General features: G+C 46.5%; 1 protein-coding gene across 4 annotated transcripts in view; it reads left to right on the top strand.

Annotated features, from left to right (window-relative positions):
• Positions 1–14,925, top strand: part of THOC5 (THO complex 5) — a 42,705-nt gene extending 27,780 nt beyond the window's left edge. For all 4 annotated transcript variants that reach the window (XM_032256791.1, XM_032256790.1, XM_032256793.1 and 1 more), the window contains 8 exons: positions 3,734–3,835; positions 4,772–4,868; positions 5,447–5,561; positions 7,500–7,603; positions 7,746–7,833; positions 10,329–10,444; positions 11,294–11,484; positions 14,728–14,925. In XM_032256791.1, the coding sequence (XP_032112682.1) occupies positions 3,734–3,835; positions 4,772–4,868; positions 5,447–5,561; positions 7,500–7,603; positions 7,746–7,833; positions 10,329–10,444; positions 11,294–11,484; positions 14,728–14,791 (877 nt within the window). In that variant the 3' untranslated portion in view covers positions 14,792–14,925. The remainder of the gene's footprint in view (positions 1–3,733; positions 3,836–4,771; positions 4,869–5,446; positions 5,562–7,499; positions 7,604–7,745; positions 7,834–10,328; positions 10,445–11,293; positions 11,485–14,727) is intronic.
• Positions 14,926–21,868: the final 6,943 nt, after the last annotated feature.

The following is a 21,868-nucleotide window of genomic DNA, read 5'->3' as shown; positions in this document are numbered from 1 at the left end:
TTTGAGACGGAGTTTCGCTCTTGTTACCCAGGCTGGAGTGCAATGGCACAATCTCGGCTCACCGCAACCTCCGCCTCCTGGGTTCAGGCAATTCTCCTGCCTCAGCCTCCTGAGTAGCTGGGATTACAGGCACGCACCACCATGCCCAGCTAATTTTTTGTATTTTTAGTAGAGACGGGGTTTCACCATGTTGACCAGGATGGTCTCGATCTCTTGACCTGGTGATCCACCCGCCTCGGCCTCCCAAAGTGCTGGGATTACAGGCGTGAGCCACCGCGCCCGGCCCAGATAAACAGTTTTTTTAAAAAAATAGTGTTGTGTTTTGAATCTGGATCAATATAAGGCCCATACATTGCTAATGAGCAAAGCTTCTCTCAGATGTCTTCCCCTCTGAATGTCCTGCCATCGTTTTTGTTTTCTCCTAAGACTCAATGTCTTGGGCTTTCCACCGTCTTTTTTTTGTTGGAGAAAATGGGTTGTTTGCTCTGTGGTTCCACCTAGTCTGGATTTTGAGGACTGTGTCCCTGTGCTACCATTAAATGTGTTCGTCTTTCTCCCTGTATTTTCTTGTGAACAGAGAGTTGACTTAGAGACTTCATCAGATTACATTTTGAATTTTTTTTTTTTTTTTTTGAGACGGAGTTTCGCTCTTATTACCCAGGCTGGAGTGCAATGGCGCGATCTCGGCTCACTGCAACCTCCGCCTCCTGGGTTCAGGCAATTCTGCCTCAGCCTCCTTAGTAGCTGGGATTACAGGCACGCGCCACCATGCCCAGCTAATTTTTTGTATTTTTAGTAGAGACGGGGTTTCACCATGTTGATCAGGATGGTCTCGATCTCTTGACCTCGTGATCCACCCGCCTCGGCCTCCCAAAGTGCTGGGATTATAGGCGTGAGCCACCGCGCCCGGCCCATTTCGAAATTTTTTACAGTGGTGGGGTGGGTAGAGGGCAGAACTATATCATAGTTGTTGAATACTTCCATCAAGGGGCACAGGCTGTCTTTATTTTTGTGATGTTACTGTCATTGGTGACTGTTGCCTAGATCCCTTAATTCATTAGAGAATTTTTTAAAATTCTCCCTGACAGAGTTAATGTTTTAAATTTATTTTATTTTACTTGTTTATTTTGAGACAGAGTCTTTCTGTCACCCAGGCTGGAGTACAGTGGTGCGATCTCAGCTCACTGCAACCTCCACCCTCCAGGTTCAAGTAATTCTTCTCCCTCAGCCTCTCGAGTAGCTGGGATTACAGGCACGTGCCACCACGCCCCCAGCCAATGTTTGTATTTTTAGTGGAGACTGGGTTTTGCCATGTTGGCCAGGCTGGTTTCAGAGTTAATGTTTTTAATACCAACATTTTAATCAGAATTAAAGCAGCATTCCTGAATTTTCCTCAAGAAGGCTCAAGAAAGTATTTTTCAGAATGATCTTGATTTGGCCATTTTAATTAGTCAGTCGTTCATTAATCCATTAAACTATTTTTTTGGGTGGGGACGGAGTCTTGCTTTGTTGCCCAGGCTGGAGTGCAGTGGCGCAATCTTGGCTCACTGCAACCTTTGCCTTACGGGTTCAAGCAATTCTCTTGCCTCAGCCTCCCAAGAAGCTGAGATTACAGGCGTGCGCCACCACACATGGCTAATTTTTTTTTTTTTTTTGTATTTTTAGTAGAGATGGGGTTTCAACATATCGGCCATTCTGGTCTCAAACTCCCAAACTTGTGATCCCTCCACTTCAGCCTCCCAAAGTGCTGGGATTACAATGTGTGTGAGCCATGGTGCCTGGCCCTTTAAACTGTTTTTTTGTGTTTTTTTTGTTTGTTTTTTTTTGAGACATTGTCTCACTGTGTCGCTTGGTCTGGAGTGCAATGGCACAATCTCGGCTCACTCCAAACTCTGCCTCCTAGGTTCAAGCGATTCTCCTGCCTCAGCCTCCTGAGTAGCTGGGATTACAGGTGCCCACCACCACGTCTGGCTAATTTCTTGCATTTTTTTTTTTCAGTAGAAACGGGGTTTCACTATTTTGGCCTGGCTGCCTGACCCCATGATCTGCCTGCCTCGGCCTCCCAAAGTACTGGGATTACAGGTGTGAGCCACCGCACCCGGCCCCATTAAACTATTTTTAATAACTCTTCATTTTTACTAAGGTTTTTTTTTTTTTTTTTTTGAGACAGTCTCAACTACTCATTGCAGCTTCTACCTCCCTAGTTCAAGTGATTCTCCTTGAACTTAGCCTCCCGAGTAGCTAGGATTACAGGCACACGCCACCACGTCCAGCTAATTTTTGTATTTTTAGTAGAGATGGGATTTCACCATGTTGTCTAGGCTGGTCTCAAACTCCTGACCTCAAGTTATCCACCTGTCTCAGCCTTCCAAAGTGCTGGGATTCCAGGAATGAGTTACTGGGCCCAGCCATTACTAAGGTTTTTTTAATCCCTTATTTTCCATCAAAACGTTATAACAAAGGTTTGACTGGTTGAGAAGTTTTTTTTGTTCTGGTGTTATATTTTTATGACTATAGATAGCCTTTCCTTTTATATTCGTCGTTTTTGCCAAGTTTGATTGTCTTGAGCCCCATGTTGCAGATATAAATTTTGCCAAGAAGGTTTGATTCCTTCATTAGGTTTTGTCAATAACCTTCATCATGGGCAGAGAGAGTTAATGTTTTAATTTAATTTAAAACATTAATTTACTTCTATTTTATTTACTAATAGGTTAATTCAATCTGTTAGTAATAGTCCCTAAAACCTGGCTAAAAGACTGAAATGTATTTGTTTTCTAGTCAGTTCTCCATATGAGGTGGTGAAGTGGGGCAGAGACCTTGGAAAACAGGGATACTCAGTGAGATAGAGTAGGGAAGAGCTGGAAGCCTCCAATGTCTTGGTGTAGAGTTCTTGAAGGCGTTCTGGGGCCAAAACACAGGATCAGCACATGCTGCCCAAGTTGCTCCTGATGTTATCCCTGGAAAGATAAAGGAGAATCCCCACTGGTTCAGGGAAAGAATGGATCTTGTCATCCTTTGTGATAAAAGTACTACATTACCCTCCCACATTATCTCTTCTTCGCTTGTCACTTTTAATGACAAACTGTGCCCTAACCATCCCTGGTGGGTAACCGTAGCATCACTATTTCTCTCCACTTGTAGTACTGGGTCACCTTGACTCCAGTGAATGTCATTATATCTTTTTCTGGGAACGTACCGGGGCCTTTTTCTGTGATTAGCATAAGATTTGGTCAAAGTGAGAGAAACACACAGCACCAAAGCTATATACTTGTTCTCTCTGTAGCAGAAAGGAATCTGTTCTGCTTTTATGAAAATTATAATTCTTTCCACTGCTGGTGTCATGGGACTTTGCTCCCCTGAGGTAAGGCCTTGGGCACCATATAAATCTTGAAGGGATGAGTTTTTGAAAAAATAATGATTAAGAGTACTAGTCTGTTTGATCAGACAATATAAACCCACCTCTAGCACTTGCTAGCAGTGTGATCTTGAACAAGTCCTATCTTTTAAAGCCTTGAGTTTTTCCCCTGTAAAATAGAAATGATAATCCTCCTTCATAGGGTTGTAAGGATGCAATGGCCTCAAGCATATAAAAGGTCTGGCCCACAGGAAGTGTTGAATAAATTATGGCATTGGTCATCAGTGAGGCATGGCATTACCATCCCCAAATGCCCAAGCCTAAGTTGAAGAAAGATGTTGGCTACATTCTCAATGCGGACTCTTTTCCCTTTTCTAGTGACTTGCTGTCTCCTGACTCAGTCCTGAGTTGCTTGTATCCTGGGGATCATGGAAAGAAAACTCCGAATCCAGCCAATCAGTATCAATTTGATAAAGTTGGGTGAGTCAGCGGTTTCCTCCTCTGTCAGCCTCTCTACTTCTGAGTTTCTCTGGTGGCTCAGCTAAATACTAGAGACCTGTTAGGGCCAGAGGTAACTCAGAGGATAGCAAGGACCACAGGGTAGAAGGGAATGCTTGTTCTTTCTTGCTTACAAGGTGAAGGGAGAACATGGAAAAGAGTGGAAGGATCAAAACTCAGAAATACGCTGGGTGTGATGGCTCATGCCTGGAATCCCAGCACTTTGGAAGGCCAAGGCAGGTGGATTGCTTGAGCTCAGGAGTTCGAGACCAGCCTGGGCAACATGGCAAAACCCTGTGTCTACAAGAAATACAAAAATTACCCAGGTGTGGTGGCACATACCTGTAGTCCCAGCTACTGGGGAGGCCGAGCTAGGAAAACCACATGAGCCCAGGAGGTCAAGGCTGCCCTGCACTCCATCCTGGGTGACAAAGCCAGACCCTGTCTCAAAACGAAAACAATAATGAAAACAAAGGCTAACGCCCTTTTTGGCCTTAACCCATCTGCACCCAGATGGAAAAAAAAAAAAAGAAAACAAAAATCCACTCTGGAAACATAGAAGAATATATGATACAATAGAAATGTTTGACATTTTAATTATCTGAGGATTAATAATTTTTAAAATAGTTTCTAAATTGGTAGACCAATAAAGCACACTGCCTTTGTATTTGATACTTGCTTATAAGTTAAAGGCTGCAAGAGGAAAAGGAAAAAGAGGAAAGTGAATGTGAGAGAGGTGAAATTCACTGTAGGGAACTGACAAAGCTGAAGGGCTTTGCCAGCAGCCTGGCTATGAACATAGCCGAATCTGCAGGACTGGCCTGTTTGTGGGGCATGGGAGGATGGGAGGAAGGCTATATCCTGGGACCACAACAGAAGTGACTTATAGCATCATTTTATTTATCTTCTTTTCTGCAGCATCCTGACTTTGAGCGACTATGTACTCGAGTTAGGTCATCCCTATTTGTGGGTACAGAAGCTAGGTGGTCTCCACTTCCCCAAAGAGCAGCCCCAGGTCTGTAAACTGATCTCATCTACTTGGCTTAGGAGTTTACCTCATCTCTTCCTGTATAGACTTTAGAAAGGCCTGTCATAGCCTTTGGAGTTTTAAAGTGGCAGAATGTGTCCCCTCAGGGCTATGACCTGCCTTCCTTCCACTCAGGACACTAAAATGTCTGAGACTTACAAGAGTTTGGGTACCTTTTGCCTTTTCTCTGAGCCTAGTAGCCTTCTAGACTCAGGTTACTTGAGTTCTTGCTCTGGGACTCATGGCTGCAGGCTCTGTTGCCCTTGCTCTTCTGTGCAAGTGCCAAATATGAGGCATGAGCAGAAATCCAGGGGGCTTGGCCCCTTAGAGAACCTGCCTTTCCTCAGGAGTTGGACACAGCTTCTCGGGAACCCAGCATCTTGTGTTGTTTCTGCCGGGACTCAGCATCTGGCCTGTTATAGCAGATAAACCTTGCCCTATCTACCCATCTTGCGGCATGGATAATCCAGGTTGCTGCAGGCAGGCGGGTCCCAGGAGAAAGATGGTGCCCAGAGGAAGGGATGGGGGAGCACTCACTCGAGTGTGTGTCTCATTGTCACTCACAGCAAACAGTGATTGCTGACCACTCGCTGAGCGCCAGCCACATGGAGACCACCATGAAACTTCTGAAGACCAGGGTGCAGTCCCGCCTGGCCCTCCACAAACAGTTTGCATCCCTAGGTAAGCTGATGACGGGGCAGTGGTTTAAGAGTCACTCAGACAACAACTTAGCCTTTCACTCAAAACTTTTGAATCCTGACAACAAATAAAAGAGACCTGGATTCCTGGCTTTATGGAGTGGAGATCTTGGCAGGGCCACTGAGGAGAGCTCCAGGCCTGTCCAAGCAGAGGGCTAAGCTCATCTTAGAGCTGTGAATGCTGTCCTGGCCCTCACAGAGGAGGCCCAGAGCCATTGGGTGGCACAAATTTGTGGATTGGTCAGGGGCAGCTCATCGTAGGTTAGTGCATTGCAGACTTTGATGTGCATTCGACACGTATTTAATGAGATCCTGATTCATGCACTGAGCATAGTGCTGAGGGAAGAACCGAGCACAGTGAGCTCCTGCCCCTCCCTACGTGGCCCATAGTCAGCTTATTTGAATATAGCTGGCCAGGGAGCGAGTCACATATCCCTCCCACAAGACCTGCTGACCTGGTGTTCCCCAGGGTGAGGCTGAGCCTATGTTTTCTTCTAAGCTCCCAAGTGATAATGATGAGCCACTGACCGAAGTGGTGGGATGTGGAGGCTTCTTTTAGTTTATTCACTCAGTAACTGCTTGTCAGATGCTTACCATGTTCAAGGTACTTATGGTGGCAGGGGGATGGGGTCAAGATTTTTCTCATCTAAAAGACTCTGGGTAAGGCGTGGTGGCTCTTGTCTGTAATCCCAGCATTTTGAGAGGCCAAGGCAGACGGATCACTTGAGGTCAGGAGTTTGAGACCAGCCTGGCTAACATGATGAAACCCCGTCTCTATTAAAAATACAAAAATTAGGCCGGTCGCAGTGGCTCACGCCTGTAATCCCAGCACTTTGGGAGGCCAAAGTGGGCGGATCACGAGGTCAAGAGATCAGGACCATCCTGGCCAACATGGTGAAACCCCATCTCTACTAAAAATACAAAAATTAGCCGGGTGTGGTGGCATGTGCCTGTAGACCCAGCTACTCGGGAGGCTGAGGCAGGAGAATTGCTTGAGCCCGGGAGACGGAGGTTGCAGTGAGCCGAGAGTGCCACTGCACTCCAGCCTGGTGCCTGGCAACAGAGTGAGACTCAGTCTCAAAAAAAAAAAAAAAAAAAAAAATTAACTGGGCATGGTGGCATGCACATGTATTCCCAGCTACTCAGGAGGCTGAAGCAGGGGAATCACTTGAACCTGGGAGGTGGAGGTTGCAGTGAGCCAAGATCACACCATTGTACTCCAGCCTGGAGAGCAGAGCAAGACTCCATCTCAAAAAAAATAAAAGAGTCTGTCAGGAAAGGCATTGTGTTTCTAGGACACATCTGGAGACCACCCCCCACCAGTTCTTAGACTCCACATGATTGCTGATCTCTCCAATGCTTGTCCATCAGGCCTTGCTCCCCATCAGCATTGCTGAGTTTGTTTTGTTCCAAGGTTGGGAGCTTGTCATTTTGGACAGAGTTTACTGTGTTGGCATATTTGCCGATTGAAATGCCAGCAGGAATTTAGCCTGGAGCAGTTCTCTGGCTCTTCTCCCTTAGAGGAGCTGACACAGAACACTTCAGTTGTTTCCTCCATCAAGGTCAGCTACAAAAACACTGGCCTCGGCTATTTGATCTAATTAACAGTCACTGCTGCAGAGGCACCGCCCCTGGTTCTGGCTGCAGGGGTTTTTCTTTGGCGGGCTATCATTTGCATTAAAGAGAAAGCACCGTAAATGCTGGCACTGGATCTGGCCACAAGCACACAGTACTGTGTGAAGGTCAGGTTGACAAGCCTCATTCCTGACACGTGTTTACCTGGGTACTTCTTGAGTGCCAGATGTACCAGGATACCTGGCCAAGCCATCTGAGCCCCTCGGAGAGCCCCAGGAGGATGCTAGTTACCCATCTGTGGCACCTGATTTCTACCTGTGACATCACCTGTCTTACTCTCTTTTAGAACATGGCATTGTGCCAGTTACCAGTGATTGCCAGTACCTCTTCCCTGCCAAGGTTGTCTCTCGCCTGGTGAAGTGGGTGACAGTTGCCCATGAGGATTACATGGTAGGTGGAGTGATAAGTTACCCTTACTGTCCTGAGGACCGCAAGACCATGTCACCTTTCAGCTTCTGCCACCTCACTGGAAGGGCAGGGGATTTGATTAGAAGAGCCAGAACTTACTTCCTGTCTGTGGTACCTCTTCTAGGAGCTGCATTTCACCAAAGACATTGTGGATGCGGGGCTGGCTGGGGACACCAATCTCTACTACATGGCACTTATCGAAAGGGGCACAGGTAATTGCTCTGCTGATTACAGGGGTTCTAGGCAAAGAGAGCTGCCAAGAATCAAACACTCTCTGGGGGTTGCCCAAAGAAAGCAGAAGATCCTAGAGTCCTGCTGCAAGGACTTAACAGATAATAATGATCATGAGAACCTGTTCAGCAAGGACTTATTCTGCAACACAGTCACTCACATGCTCTGTCTCATGGAACCCTCACTGCAGTCCTAGGGGTAGTACACTCATTTCCATTTTACACAGGAGGAGATTCGGGCTTGGTTGCAAGCCCAGTCTGAGCGCTGAGCCTGAGCTCTTTGCTCTTTCCTACACCGCTCTCCATTACCAGACATGTCCTCCTCCTCCCTCTTCATAGCAGGACTGAGGTGTCACCCTCAGATTGTAAAGGGCAGGGTTACAGGGCCTCCCTCCCTCTTCTGCAGTCCCTGTACTCACTTTAGAGGCATCGAAAACTCTGATTTTTCAACCTCTTCTGGCATCTGACTCTGCCAAGGCTCCCTGCTGAAGTCCTCAGATGCTATGTTTGGGCCATTGTGCTGTTGTCCCACCCAAGCCTCAGCAAGCCTGGCACTGCCTACGGGATCTGACACTCCCAAGACTTGGTGCTGAGCTGAGGAAGTTGTCTATAATTCTAAGACAGTTCCAGAACTGTAAGGAAAGGTTGAACTCTTTGGTATTAGACTTTCTGTCCTCACTACCCCACTTTCTTCTCTTTCTATTTTTCATGTCTTTTAGGTGGAGGAAGCACTTTTTTTTTTTTTTTTTTTTTTTTTTTTGAGACGGAGTTTCACTCATGTTACCCAGGCGGGAGTGCAATGGCGCGATCTCGGCTCACCGCAACCTCCGTCTCCTGGGTTCAGGCAATTCTCCTGCCTCAGCCTCCTGAGTAGCTGGGATTACAGGCACGCACCACCATGCCCAGCTAATGTTTTTGTAGTTTTAGTAGAGGCGGGGTTTCACCATGTTGACCAGGATGGTCTCGATCTCTTGACCTCGTGATCCACCCGCCTCGGCCTCCCAAAGTGCTGGGATTACAGGCTTGAGCCACCGCGCCCGGCCCGAGGAAGCACTTTTTAATAAATGTTCTGACTGTTAGGGAAGAACTGTGTTAACCTCTGCTCTCTTGTATGAATAACTAGTGGTCAGAGAGGTAAACTCCCCCCTTCCCCCGCCGAGAAATAACTAAAAAGGAGTGGCATACTTGTCCCACTTAAGAAGATAAATGTCATCCTGTTGAAAAAGGCAAAGGCTTTGGCCAGGTGTGGTGGCTTTCGCCTGTAATCCCAGCACTTTGGGAAGTCAAGGCAGGTGGATCACCTGAGGTCAGGAGTTTGAGACCAGCCTGACCAACATGATGAAACCAAACTCCATCTCTACTAAAAATACAAAAATTGGCTGGGCATGGTGGCAGGCGCATGTAATCCCAGCTACACAGGAGGCTGAGGCAGGAGAACTGCCTGAACCCAGGAGGCAGAAGTTGCTGTGAGCCAAGATTGAGCCATTGCACTCCAGCCTGGGGGACAAGAGTGAGACTTCATCTCAAAAAAAAAGAAAAAGAAAGAAAAGAAAAAGGCAAAGGCTTTCACCAGAAAAAAAGAAAAATGAATTTTGTTCAAAAACACAAATATTTTATTTAATGATTATGAACACAGCTTTGATATCAGCCAGTTCTGGTTAAACTCAGCACTGCTACTTTCCAACTATTTGATGGTAGGGAAGCTTCTGTCATAGCCCATTTCTTTCTTTCTTTTTTTTTTTTTTTTTTTTTTTTGTATTTTTAGTAGAGATGGGGTTTCACAATTTTGATCAGGCTGGTCTTGAACTCCTGACCTCAGATGATCAACCCGCCTCAGCCTTCCAAAGTGCTGGGATTACAGGCATGAGCCGCCGCACCTCGCCCATAGCCCATTTGTTTATGTAAAATGAGGTTGATGATAATAGTACCTAACTCAGAATTAGGATGAAATAAAATGTGTCTAAACGGCTAGTACAGTGAAAACAGTAAGGACTCTCTACATGTTGGCTAGTAGAAAGAATTTTATATAATAAAATATGTAAAAATCAAATGAAAATAGAGAAAATACATTTGATGTAAGTTGATACACAATATTGTTGAAAAATTAGATAGTAAGCTTTCACATGGAGAAATCCTTAACCTGCTGGCAAATAAAGAAATGACAATTAAACTTCTATCAAAGTAGCAAATAGAACTCATGGACAAAGCCAAGGTGGACCAGACTCTGGGGAGTCCACAGCTTTGTGGCACAGTAAATATATCAAAGTCCTTGGAGATACCAATTATAGGACCTCACATTCTGCAAGCTGGCAATTTCACTTAGGACATTCTAGAACAGTTGGTACCAGAATATGCTCTGCAGCATTCAAATTAATAGGAGACATCTGAGCTGGCCTCAGGGGTCCAGTGGGGAGGCTGCCATTGCTGGCAAGCTGGATCTTAGAACTGAGTTTTCCTCCTCTCTCCTCTCTTCCCAGCCAAACTGCAGGCTGCTGTGGTATTGAACCCTGGCTACTCCTCCATCCCACCTATTTTTCAGCTCTGTTTGAACTGGAAAGGGGAGAAAACCAACAGCAACGATGACAACATTCGGGTAAGGCCCAGCTGGGGATGATGGGAGGAGCAGGCAGAGCTCCCAGGGCAGGTGGCCGTGGCAAAACCCACTGCGGCTGAGGGCTTGGGTACTGCCTTAATTCCCAGAACAGCGGGGTCTGCCAGGATTTGCAGAATTTGCTGGAGCTTGTGTTGTGTAATAGAGGAGAGTCTAGACCTACTTGCCTACCTTGGGGTCCACAGGTTTCCCCATTTATAGAGTAAGGAGAAATACCTACCTTGAAAGGTTATTGGCTTGAGCTTCTATAAAAAATGTGAATAAGACCACTTGATTACCTTGGAGTCCACAGGTTTCCTCATTTATAGAGTAAGGAGAAATACCTACCATGAAAGGTTATTGGCTTGGGGTCCTATAAAAAATGTGAATAAGCTCTGAATCATTTATTTCCTCTTCTCTAATGGTTCCCAAAGGACCCATTTCTTAGAAGCACTGGAATGACATGAGGAATGACATCATTGCCACTACTAAATCAAATGTGCCATGGAACGCGTTTTTTTTTGTTTTTTCTTTTATTTATTATAATGCAACAGTGTTGAGAGAGGAACGCGTTTTTAACCAACATCTTCTGACTTAGGTCTTGTTTTGAGACTCCTTTACCTCTGTTTTCCTGGCTGTGGGCATACAAGGCAAGGAAAGTTATGGGTCAGAATCAGAAAGACCTCATTGTCTTGATGAGGGAGCCTCAGGACAAGCCACTGTAGCTTGATCCGATGGCCCAGCTCCTGCAGAGGCATCAGTGCTCAGGCCCATGTAGGGCTGGAAGCCCAGTCACTGTAGTCACCACACGCAGAAAGGTAGTGCTGAGATGCTGGCTTTCCCACCGTGCAGGCCATGGAGAGCGAAGTCAATGTGTGCTACAAGGAGCTGTGTGGCCCTTGGCCCAGCCACCAGCTGTTGACCAACCAGCTACAGCGGCTGTGTGTGCTGCTGGATGTTTACCTGGAGACCGAGAGCCATGACGACAGTGTGGAGGGGCCCAAGGAATTTCCACAGGAGAAGATGTGTCTGCGGCTCTTCAGGTGAGGGGAGGGTGGGGGGGGCTCTAGTGACTTCTCATGGTAATTTGGGTCAGATACCAGAGCTAGATTTTCGGGGGAAAGCTTGCTTCTTCCTTCCTGAAACTTCCCCTGCAGCCCCACCCTGGTCCACCTGTTGTACACGAACAGCTCCTAAAGGTGGGCCACCCAACCAAATAAACAGTGCCAGATATGAGCCAAGAGGATTTGGCTGAACTTTCTTTTCTTTTTTCTTTTTTCTTTTTTTTTTTTTTGAGACGGAGTTTCACTCTTGTTACCCAGGCTGGAGTGCAATGGTGCGATCTCGGCTCACTGCAACCTCCGCCTCCTGGGTTCAAGCAATTCTCTTGCCTCAGCCTCCTCAGTAGCTAGGATTACAGGCACGCGCCACCATGCCCAGCTAATGTTTTTTTGTATTTTTAGTAGAGATGGGGTTTCACCATGTTGACCAGGATGGTCTCGATCTTTTGACCTCGTGATCCACCTGCCTCAGCCTCCCAAAGTGCCTGAGCCACCACGCCCAGCTGAACTTTATTTTCTATACTTTCTGTGGAAAATGATAGAGTTTGTTTGCTTTTTACTGTCCAAATAAGTTGTTTTTTTTTTTTTGAGACAGAGTCTTGCTCCGTCGCCAGGCGCCAGGCTGGAGTGCAGTGGCGCAATCTCAGCTGACTGCAACGCAACCTCCACCTCCCAGGTTTAAGCAATTCTCCTGCCTCAGTCTCCCTAGTAGCTGGGACTACAGGGTGCACCACCACGCCCAGCTAATTTTTTTTTTGTATTTTAGTAGAGACGAGGTTTCACCATGTTGGCCAGGATGGTCTCGATCTCTTGACCTTGTGATCTGCCTACCTTGGCCTCCCAAAGTGCTGGGATTACAGGTGTGAGCCACCACGCCCTACCCTCCAAATAAGCTTTTTAAACTGTGCATCCTTGCCTGTCCCCAGGGAGTCTGCAGTGGCCTTTCTAGGATACTGCCCTGTCAGTGAGAGTCGCAGCTTTAGGCCATCAGGCAGCACAGAAGAAACCAGTTTAGAAGTAAGACAGATATAAGTGCGGATCTCTGTTTTGCTGCTGACCTTGGAAGAGTCACTTCTGCTTAGCTCTGAGCCCTCACTTTTTTTTTTTCTTTTCTTTTCTTTGAGACAGGGTCTCGCTCTTTTGCCCAGACTGGAGTGCAGCAGCATGATCATAGCCTACTATAGCCTTGCAGTCTTGACCTCCAGGGTTCAAACAATCCTTCCACCTCAGCTTTCCGAGCAGCTGGGACCACAGGCACACAGCACCACACCCAACTAATTTTTAAATTTTTTTGTAGAAATGTAGTTTCATTATGTTAGCCAGGCTGGTCTCAAACTCCTAGGCTCAAGTGATCAGCTTGCCTCAGCCTCGCAAAGTGCTCTCAATTACAGGCTTGAGCCATTGCACCCGACCCCCATTTTCTAAAGACTGAAGTGGTGGGAGTAATACCTTCTAGCTCATGATGAATCAGAAGTAATTCATGTAAAGCTTCCTGGCACAGGATGGGGACTCAGAAAATGCCAGCAGTTCCTGACAGCTTGTTACTTAGAGTGTCTGGGCTCATGACACTTCCAGCTACTTTTTCTTTCTCTTTTGTTTTGGGTCCTTTATTTTCCTTGCATACCCTAAATCATGTTCTTTTAAGAGTCAGTTTGAAAACTGCAGATTTTACTGCTCAGGCATCCCTTCCTTTCTACGCAAAGTTGGGGAGGAGCAGTGTTTGGGAAGGAAGAAGGATGTTAATCTGTTTCTAATCAGGACATTCCCCCCCTGTTCCCTGTCAGTCTAAACAGGGCTTTACCTCTCCCTCACCTTGTCCTCGGACAGCCAGTTCCAGCCCTGGAAGCAGTCCCAGCATCCTCCCACCTCATCTGACACCTCCACTGGCCTGGTTCATTGTGTTGTCTCATAATAACCAGTTCCAGCTCCTAGTGGCTGCTGGGAGCCAGAGCTGGTGGCCAGATGCTGGTACCTTCTAGCACTTGCTCTTCTCAGAGGGTCTGTGTAAGACCCTCAGCAATTTCCCAACTGCCCAGTGCACTCTAGCACATTTCCAGGGTGGGAATTCTCACACGGCCAGTGTTCATTTCCTCTTCCTAATGGTTCCTAAAGGACCTATTTCTTTTTTTTTTTTTTTTGCGACAGAGTCTCACTGTCACCCAGGCTGGAGTACAGTAGTGTGATCTCAGTTCACTGCAACCTCTGCCTCCTGGCCATGGGACCCGATTCTCTTTCTTTTTTTTTTTTGAGACAGAGTCTCACTCCATCACCAGGCGCCAGGCTGGAGTGCAGTGGCGCGACCTCGGCTCACTGCAACCTCCGCCTCCCAGGCTGAAGCAATTCTCCTGCCTCAGCCTCCTGAGTAGCTGGGACTACAGGCACACGCCACCATGCCCAGCTAATTTTTTTGTATTTTTGGTAGAGTCGGGGTTTCACCATGTTGGCCATTATGGTCTCGATGTCTTGACCTCGTGATCTGCCCGCCTTGGCCTCCCAAAGTGCTGGGATTACAGGCGTGAGCCACCGCACCTGGCCAGGACCTGATTCTCAAAGAGCTTTGTTGTATCTCCAGGCTGAGGTCCTCTGTCAGCATCCTGGGAAGGTGCTCCTTCGGTCACTCAGATCTAGTTAACTTTATGGCCGGTAGATGTGAGAGGTGACGCTCTCCGACCAGGATGCAGAGTGCTGGCACGGACAGCAGGAGACCTGAGGCCAGGCATTCCACCAGCCTGGCCAGCATGGCAAAACCCAAACTAAAGCTAAACCTAAACTCTGCTAAAAATGCAAAAATTACCCAGGCGTGGTAGTGCCTGCCTGTAATCCCAGCTGCTTCTCGGGAGACTGAGACATAAAAATTGCTTGAACCCAGGAGGCGGGGGTTGCAGTGAGCCAAGATCATGCCTCTGCACTCCAGCTTGGACAACACAGTGAGACTCCTCAAAAAAAAGGGAACAATCCTAAAAAGTGAGGGTACTCAAAGCTATGTCCTTGAAGTGCCACTGTCAGTGAGGGCCTTTTCCAGTTTGTATTCACTGATTTGCAATCACATAAAGACATTTTTACAATAATAACGTCGCACCTTATATGTTGTTCTGCAGTATGCTTTTCTCACAACATTCAGTGTCATGTAACTCTGTCTCTTTTTTTTTCCATGTGTGAATGAACCATACTTTATTTTATCAGCCTGGAAGGTGTGCTATTAACTATTCCCTTCTGTTTTTCTAGGGGTCCCAGCAGGATGAAGCCGTTTAAATACAACCATCCTCAGGGATTCTTCAGCCATCGCTGACCTCCCACCCAGCCCGTTGTTTCCCCTGCAGCGTCACCCTGAGTACTGGGCTTCTGCTTGCTGCTCTGGCCCACATGTGACTCTTGATATTCTCCAAAGACACCATCCAATTAAAAAGTGTCACCCGACGAGTGGCCTTTGTCTGTAGTTCCTTGCAGGGTGGCTTTGCAGTCTGGAAGAGCAGGTGGGAGCTGTGGCACAGTGTGAAAACGCATTTGTAGAGAGACTTTTTCTCAGCAGCCAAAAAAAGCAGAGTGCAAAAAGATTCCAATTCTGCAGAGAGATGCTGGCCTCTTGTCTACGCACACCCTATTTCTGCTTTGAGAGGAGGTCCTCATGATCTTGGTATTTATTATCCCAAGTTCCTGCTGTTAAGAGGCGTTAGAGGCCAGGCACAGTGGCTCATGCCTATAATCCCAGCCCTTTGGGAGGCCGAGGCAGGTAGATCACCTGAGGTCAGGAATTCGAGACCAGCCTGACCACATGGAAAAACCCCATCTCTACTAAATATACAAAATTAGCCGGGCGTGGTGGCGCATGCCTGTAATCCCAGCTAGTTGGGAGGCTGAGGCAGGAAAATCACTTGAACCTGGGAGGCAGAGGTTGCTGTGAGCTGAGATCATGCCATTACACTCCAGCCTGGGCAACAAAAATGAAACTCCATCTCAAAAAAAAAAAAAAAAAAGGTGTTAGGAGAAGCCAAGGTCAGCAGAGCACAAGGAGCAAAAGTTCTTCCCTCCCCACCTGCTGTTCCCACTAGTCCTGTCAGGGTTGCCGATGGACAAATTCTTTCTGATCATTGGATATTACAAATGTCTGACAGTGCAGTGTAAACAGAAGACAAATTCAGTTGATCCTCGAACAACTCGGGTTAGGGGCACCAACACCCCCGGCCCTGCACAGTGGAAAATCTGTGTATAACTTTTGACTCCCCGAAAACTTAACTACTAATAGCCTGCTGTTGACCAGTAGTATGCTATTAGTAGTTACTTACTGCTAACATAGTACATACTTTCAGTATATATTTTGTATCTTACACACTGTATTTTTATAATATAGTAAACTAGAGAAAATAAAATGTTATTAGGAAAGTCATAAGTGGCACAGGGCACAGTGGCTCACACCTTTAATCCCAGCACTTTGGGAGGCTGAGGCAAGGGGATCACTTGAGGGCAGGAGTTTGAGACCAGCCTGATGAACATGGTGAAATCCCGGCTCTACTAAAAATATGAAAAGTAGCCAAGCATGGTGGTGCATGCCTATAGTCCAGCTACTTGGGAGGCTGAGGCAGGAGAATTACTTGAACCTGTGAGGCAGACCTTACAGTAAGCCAAGATCACGCTACTGCACTCCAGCTTGGGCGATAGAGACTCTCTCTTAAAAATAAATAAGAAAGCCTTTAGGAAGAAAATATATGTCTTCTATTCATTAAGAGGGGATCACCAAAAAGGTCTTCATCTGGTCTCAGGGTTGAATAAGGAAGAGGAGGGGTTGGTTTTGCTGTCTCAAGGATGGCAGAGGCAGAAAATGTGGAGGAGGTGGATGGGGAGGCAGGCACTACTGTTACTTTTATTGAAAAAAATCTCCGCAGTGGCTCGTGACTGTAATCCCAGTACTTTGGGAGGCTAAGGCGGGAGGATCCCTTGAGGCCAGGAGTTTAGGACCAGCCTGAGCAACATAGTGAGACCCTGTATCTACGAAAATTTAAAAATTAGCCAGGTGCAGTGGCATTAACCTGTAGTCCCAGTTACTCAGAAGGCTGAGGTGGGAGGATCACTTGAGTCCAGGAGTTAAAGGTCACAGTGAGCTATTGATGGTGCCTGTACTGTACTCCAGCCTGAGAAACAATTCGAGACCCCATCTCTAAAAAATAAAACGGCTTGGCACAGTGGCTCGCGCCTGTAATCCCAGCACTTTGGGAGGCCGAGGCAGGCAGATCACGAGGTCAGGAGTTTGAGACCAGCCTGGCCAAAATAGTGAAACCCCATCTCTACTAAAAATACAAAAAATTAGCAGGCATGGGGTGGGTTCCTATAATCCCAGCTACTACTTGGGAGGCTGAGGCAGGAGATTCGCTTGAACCTGGGAGGTGGAGGTTGCAGTGAGCCAAGATCATGCCATTTTACTCCAGCCTGGGCAACAGTGTGAGACTAAATAATTAATTAATTTTTAAAAGTCTGCATATAATAGACCCACACAGTCCAAACTGTTGTTCAAAGATTGACCGTATGTCACACAGAGTAATTCTAAGTCATACAGGACTTCATGGAGTTGGTGAGAGTGGTGTTGGAGAATCAATCACATACAGACGTACAGGACAGTGAGACAATGATAGAGTGAGACCATGTAATATTTGAGGAGAACATTTTTTATTGAGACAGGGCCTTGCTCTGTTGCCTAGGCTGGAGTGCAGTGGCATGAACACAGCTTACTGCAGCCTCAACCTCCTGGGTTCAAGTGATCCTCCTGCCTCAGCCTCCCAAGTAGCTGGGACCACAGGCTTGTGCTACCATGCCTGGCTAATTTTTAAATTTTTCATAGAGGCAGAATTCCACTATCTTGCCCAGGCTGGTCTCAAATTCCTGGGCTCAAATGATCCACCTTGGCCTCCCAAAGTGCTAAGATTATAGGCATGAGCCATGACACCCGGCCTGAAGAGAATCTTTATGGTAATGACAAAAGTGGCTCAAAATATAGTGGTTTGATTCTCAAAGGATTAAGAGAAATCTTGGGAAAATAGGTAACCTTTAAAATGTTTGTAAAATTACCTTCTTTGTAGTACTCCTGCAAAAGTCGAAGTAAAGGATGGCAGAGAGTATTCTTGGACAGTTTTGTCAAAAAGTCTATCTTACCCCACCATCAGTACTTCATTCTTCATTCATTTTAAGAAATAAGATGGGCCAGGCGTGGTTTCCTATGCCATTCCAGCACTTTGGGAGGCCGAGGTGGGCGGATCTCCTGAGGTCAGGAGTTCTAGACCAGCGTGGCCAACATGGTGAAACCCTGTCTCTACTAAAAATACAAAAATTAGCTGGGCATGGTGGCACATGCCTGTAATTCCAGCTACTCAGGAGGCTGAGGCAGGAGAATTGCCTGAACCCCCCAGGGTGGAGGTTGCAGTGAGCTGAGATCATGCCACTGTACTCTAGCCTGGACAACAGAGTGAGACTCCATCTCAGGGGAAAAAAAGATGTAGACATTTAAAAATACTTGAGAATTACTTCATAGTTGTAGATACAGAGTTTGCTAACTCCAAGAGGAAATGCATGTCAGGTCTCCACATGCAAGCCTAGAGCCTGAAAGTCTGAAGTCCTGCTTGCCTCAGCTGATGTCCCTAATCACCTGGCGAGCTTCCCCGGACAAGCCCTTCACCCAACCCTGCCATCTTAACTGTTCTTATGATAATGTAAATACCTCTCACCCAACCCTGCCATTGTAGCTGAACTTGTGGTCATGTATACTCCCTTGCCCCTGCCTGCCACCACTGTAACTGAACTTACTCTGCAACACCCCTGCCCCCAAAAAACTACCCAAACCTATAAAACCAACTCCTATCCCACTGTCCTTTGCTAATGCCCTTTTCGGCCTTAGCCCACCTGCACGCAGGTGGATAAACAGCCATGTTGCTCACACAAAGCCTGTTTGGAAGGTCTCTTCATTCCAAGCTCGTTTTTTCAACAATGCCTTTTATATTTTGTGATTGCCCTGATGAAACTTTTTATCCCTCCACAACACGCTGTTAAGCTTGGTCCCCATCATAAACATATTCCCCCTAAGTGGGCTTTTACTGCTTTTCCTTGGATAACGCAGACCTCCAGTATGGAAGCTGTTCCTCCAGACCTCTCTGCTGATCACTGAGTACCCCAGGGATAAAGATTTTCAGAGGAAGAGCTAAGTTAATAGATTCCTACCTGTAGCACGGCCCTTCATTTTACGGATGGAAACCTCAGGCTTGCTGGGCACGGTGGCTCGTGCCTATAATCCCAGCCATTCAGAAGGCTGAGGCAGGAGGATTGCTTGAGCCCAGGAGTTCCAAGACCAGCCTGAGTAATGTAGTGAGTCCCCATCCAAAAAAGGGGAAAAAAGAAAAGAAACCTGAGCCCAGTGAGGAGAAGAGAATGGTACCTTTGGTGGCTGTTAAATGACCGCCACTACCTTAGTCCATTTCAGTCCTTTGAATTCCAAAGGCAGGTACTCTCTAGCTCAGAGGTCCTCAAACATCAGCCTGTGTGGCAGTCACCCATCCTAGCACCCGAGCCCCATTCCAAATATTCTGACTCAGTTGACCTGAGTTGCATCAAGGAAGTGTATTTTTTGTTTTGGAGTCTCGCTCTGTCACCCAGGCTGGAGTACAACGGTACAATCTCGGCTCACTGCAACCTCCACCTCCCGGATTCAAGTGATTCTCCTGCCTCAGCCTCCCAAGCAGCTGGTATTACAACTGTGTGCCACCACGCCTGGCTAATTTTGTATTTTTAGTAGAGATGGGGTTTCACTATGTTGGACAGGCCGGTCTTGAACTCCTGACCTCAGGTGATCCACCCACCTTGGCCTCCCAAAGTGCTGAGATTACAGGCGTGAGCCACCCGGCCTGACCAGGAAGTGTATTTTTAACAAAGCTCCCAGGTGTAGACTGCCCTGGTCTCTTTATGGAAGGCACTGTACTTTCTTCTCTTCCCTTTCCTCATTTTTCTTGATGACTCCACAGGGCCAGATTCTCTGGGCAGCTCTCTCTCTTCCACACCTTGGGTAGCAGCATGAGCTTCTGGGTGCTTCTTTTTCTCCACATAGTGAAATCTTGTCTTTTCCCTGACCTACTTGCCTGGGACTTTGTCCCAGCCGGCATCCCCCTGGTCTGTCCACCTTCAGGCCTTGTGTCTCACCGCCTGTGCTGAATAAGATTGAAATAGAACCTAAAAATAATTTCTTTAATGGCTCCTGCATTGCAGCCTGCACTTCTCTGTTCTTGGCTGGAAGGCAGCCAAACTGACTCAGCACAAAAGCTCATCTCCAGAAGCCGGGACAAGATTTCAAAGAGGGCTTGTCAGGGCTGGGAGGAGGCTTTGCTTCTTAGGGGATATCAGAGCCTGTCACCCTCCAGAAGAGATTTTAAACAAAGGAATCCCTTGGCTTTAAGGAGAAGGATTTTAAAACACATGAGAAGCCCAGGTCAATCCCACCCTTGTGAGCTACTTAGTCATTCATGCTAATGGTGGGCAGATTGAGGGAAAGGGCCTGGCTTGGGAAGACCTAGAAGTTTCCTCCTCAGCTGGAATTGTCCACGGATTTTTGGCAGATTACACTCTGGGACATACCCCAGACCGCAGCCCATCTGTCACCCTCTTATACCTGGGACTCAGCCTGTGTTCCTTGCCTTTTTAAAGCTGCCATCCACATTCCTGATTTATTGGTATCTTCTAGTCTCTTCCTTATTTTCTTCCCAGCTTATCCCTTACTATGTTCTCTGCAAGCCGCAGACCCTTTTCATAAACTAAAGGGTGTTCTTGCTGATCACTCTGCAAAGCTAAGCAAAACCCTATCCCTGGGAAGGAGCAGGGCTGCCAGACTTCCCAAGGAACTTCGTCCCTGTTGGTGTAGCCGACTCTGTCCTTTCTATGGTGTTCAGCAGTGTCTCTGATGAGAATAGGCATTAAGCATCTATTTTGGGCCAGGCCCTGTGCTAATCACACTTTTACATTCACTGTCCTATTTAAATGCAACTTAGTGTGTAAGTCTTTTGACTCCTAAATTTATCCTTAGGTATTTTGTTCTTTTTGATATTATTATAAATAGATTTGTTTTCTTAATTTCTTTGATTGGTCATTGTTGGTGAATAGACACACAATTGTTCTTTGCGTGTTGATTTTATACCTTCCAGCTTTACGTAATTCATATATTAGCTCTAGTAATTTAAAAAAAAAAACTTTTTTTTTTTTGAGACGGAGTTTCGCTCTTGTTACCCAGGCTGGAGTGCAATGGCGCGATCTCGGCTCACCGCAACCTCCGCCTCCTGGGTTCAGGCAATTCTCCTGCCTCAGCCTCCTGAGTAGCTGGGATTACAGGCACGCGCCACTATGCTCAGCTGATTTTTTGTATTTTTAGTAGAGACGGGGTTTCACCATGTTGACCAGGATGGTCTCGATCTCTTAACCTCGTGATCCACCCGCCTCGGCCTCCCAAAGTGCTGGGATTACAGGCGTGAGCCACCGCGCCCAGCAAAAAAAAACTTTTTTAAGGCCAGGCATGGTGGCTGATGCCTGTAATTTCAGCACTTTGGGAGGCCAAGGTGGGTGGATAACCTGGAGTCAGGAGTTTGAGATCAGCCTGACCAACATGGGGAAACCCCATCTTTTCTATTTTTTTTTTTTACATCCATACATATTCTGCTTATGTATTTTTTTTTTCTATTTTTTTAAAAACTCCATTTTTAAAAAAAAAAAAAAAAATTTGTGCCAGTCTGGGCAACACAGTGAAACCCTGTCTGTACAAAAATAAAATTTAAAAATTAGCTGGGTGTGGTGGTGCATAAATGTAGTCCCAGCTACTCAGGAGGCTAGGGCAGGAGGATCACATGAACCCAGAAGTTAGAGGCTACAGTGAACTATGATCACACAACTGCACTCTAGCTGGGGGACAAAGTGAGACCTTGTCTCAAAATAAATAAATAAAAGGGTTTTTTGTGGATTCTTTGGGATTTTCTATATGTGTGATAATGTAATCTGCAAATAGAGATAGTTTATTTCTTCCTTTCCAATTTGGATGCCTTTTCATTTTCTTGCCTAATTTCTCTGGCTAGGTCTGCTGGTACTGAAAGTGGGCATCTCTGTCTTCTTCCTGATCTTAGGGGGAAAGTTTTCAGTCGTTTACTATTGGTTTTTTGTTTTTTGTTTTAGAGACGGGGTCTTGCTCTGTCACCCAGGCTGGAGTGCAGTGGTGCGATCAAAGCTCACTACAGCCTTGAACTCCAGGATTCAAGCGATTCTCCCACCTCAGCCTCCCATGTACCTGGAACTATAGGTGCAAGCCATTGTGCCCAGCTCTCCTTTTTTTTTTTTTTTTTTTTTTTTTTTTTTTTTT

This window comes from Sapajus apella, unplaced genomic scaffold (assembly GCF_009761245.1).
Source record: "Sapajus apella isolate SASKATOON/1434 unplaced genomic scaffold, GSC_monkey_1.0 scaffold95, whole genome shotgun sequence".
Classification (NCBI taxonomy): Eukaryota; Metazoa; Chordata; class Mammalia; order Primates; family Cebidae; genus Sapajus; species Sapajus apella.
The sequence above is the reverse complement of the archived record's forward strand: the minus strand, read 5'-3'. Positions and strand labels throughout refer to the sequence as shown.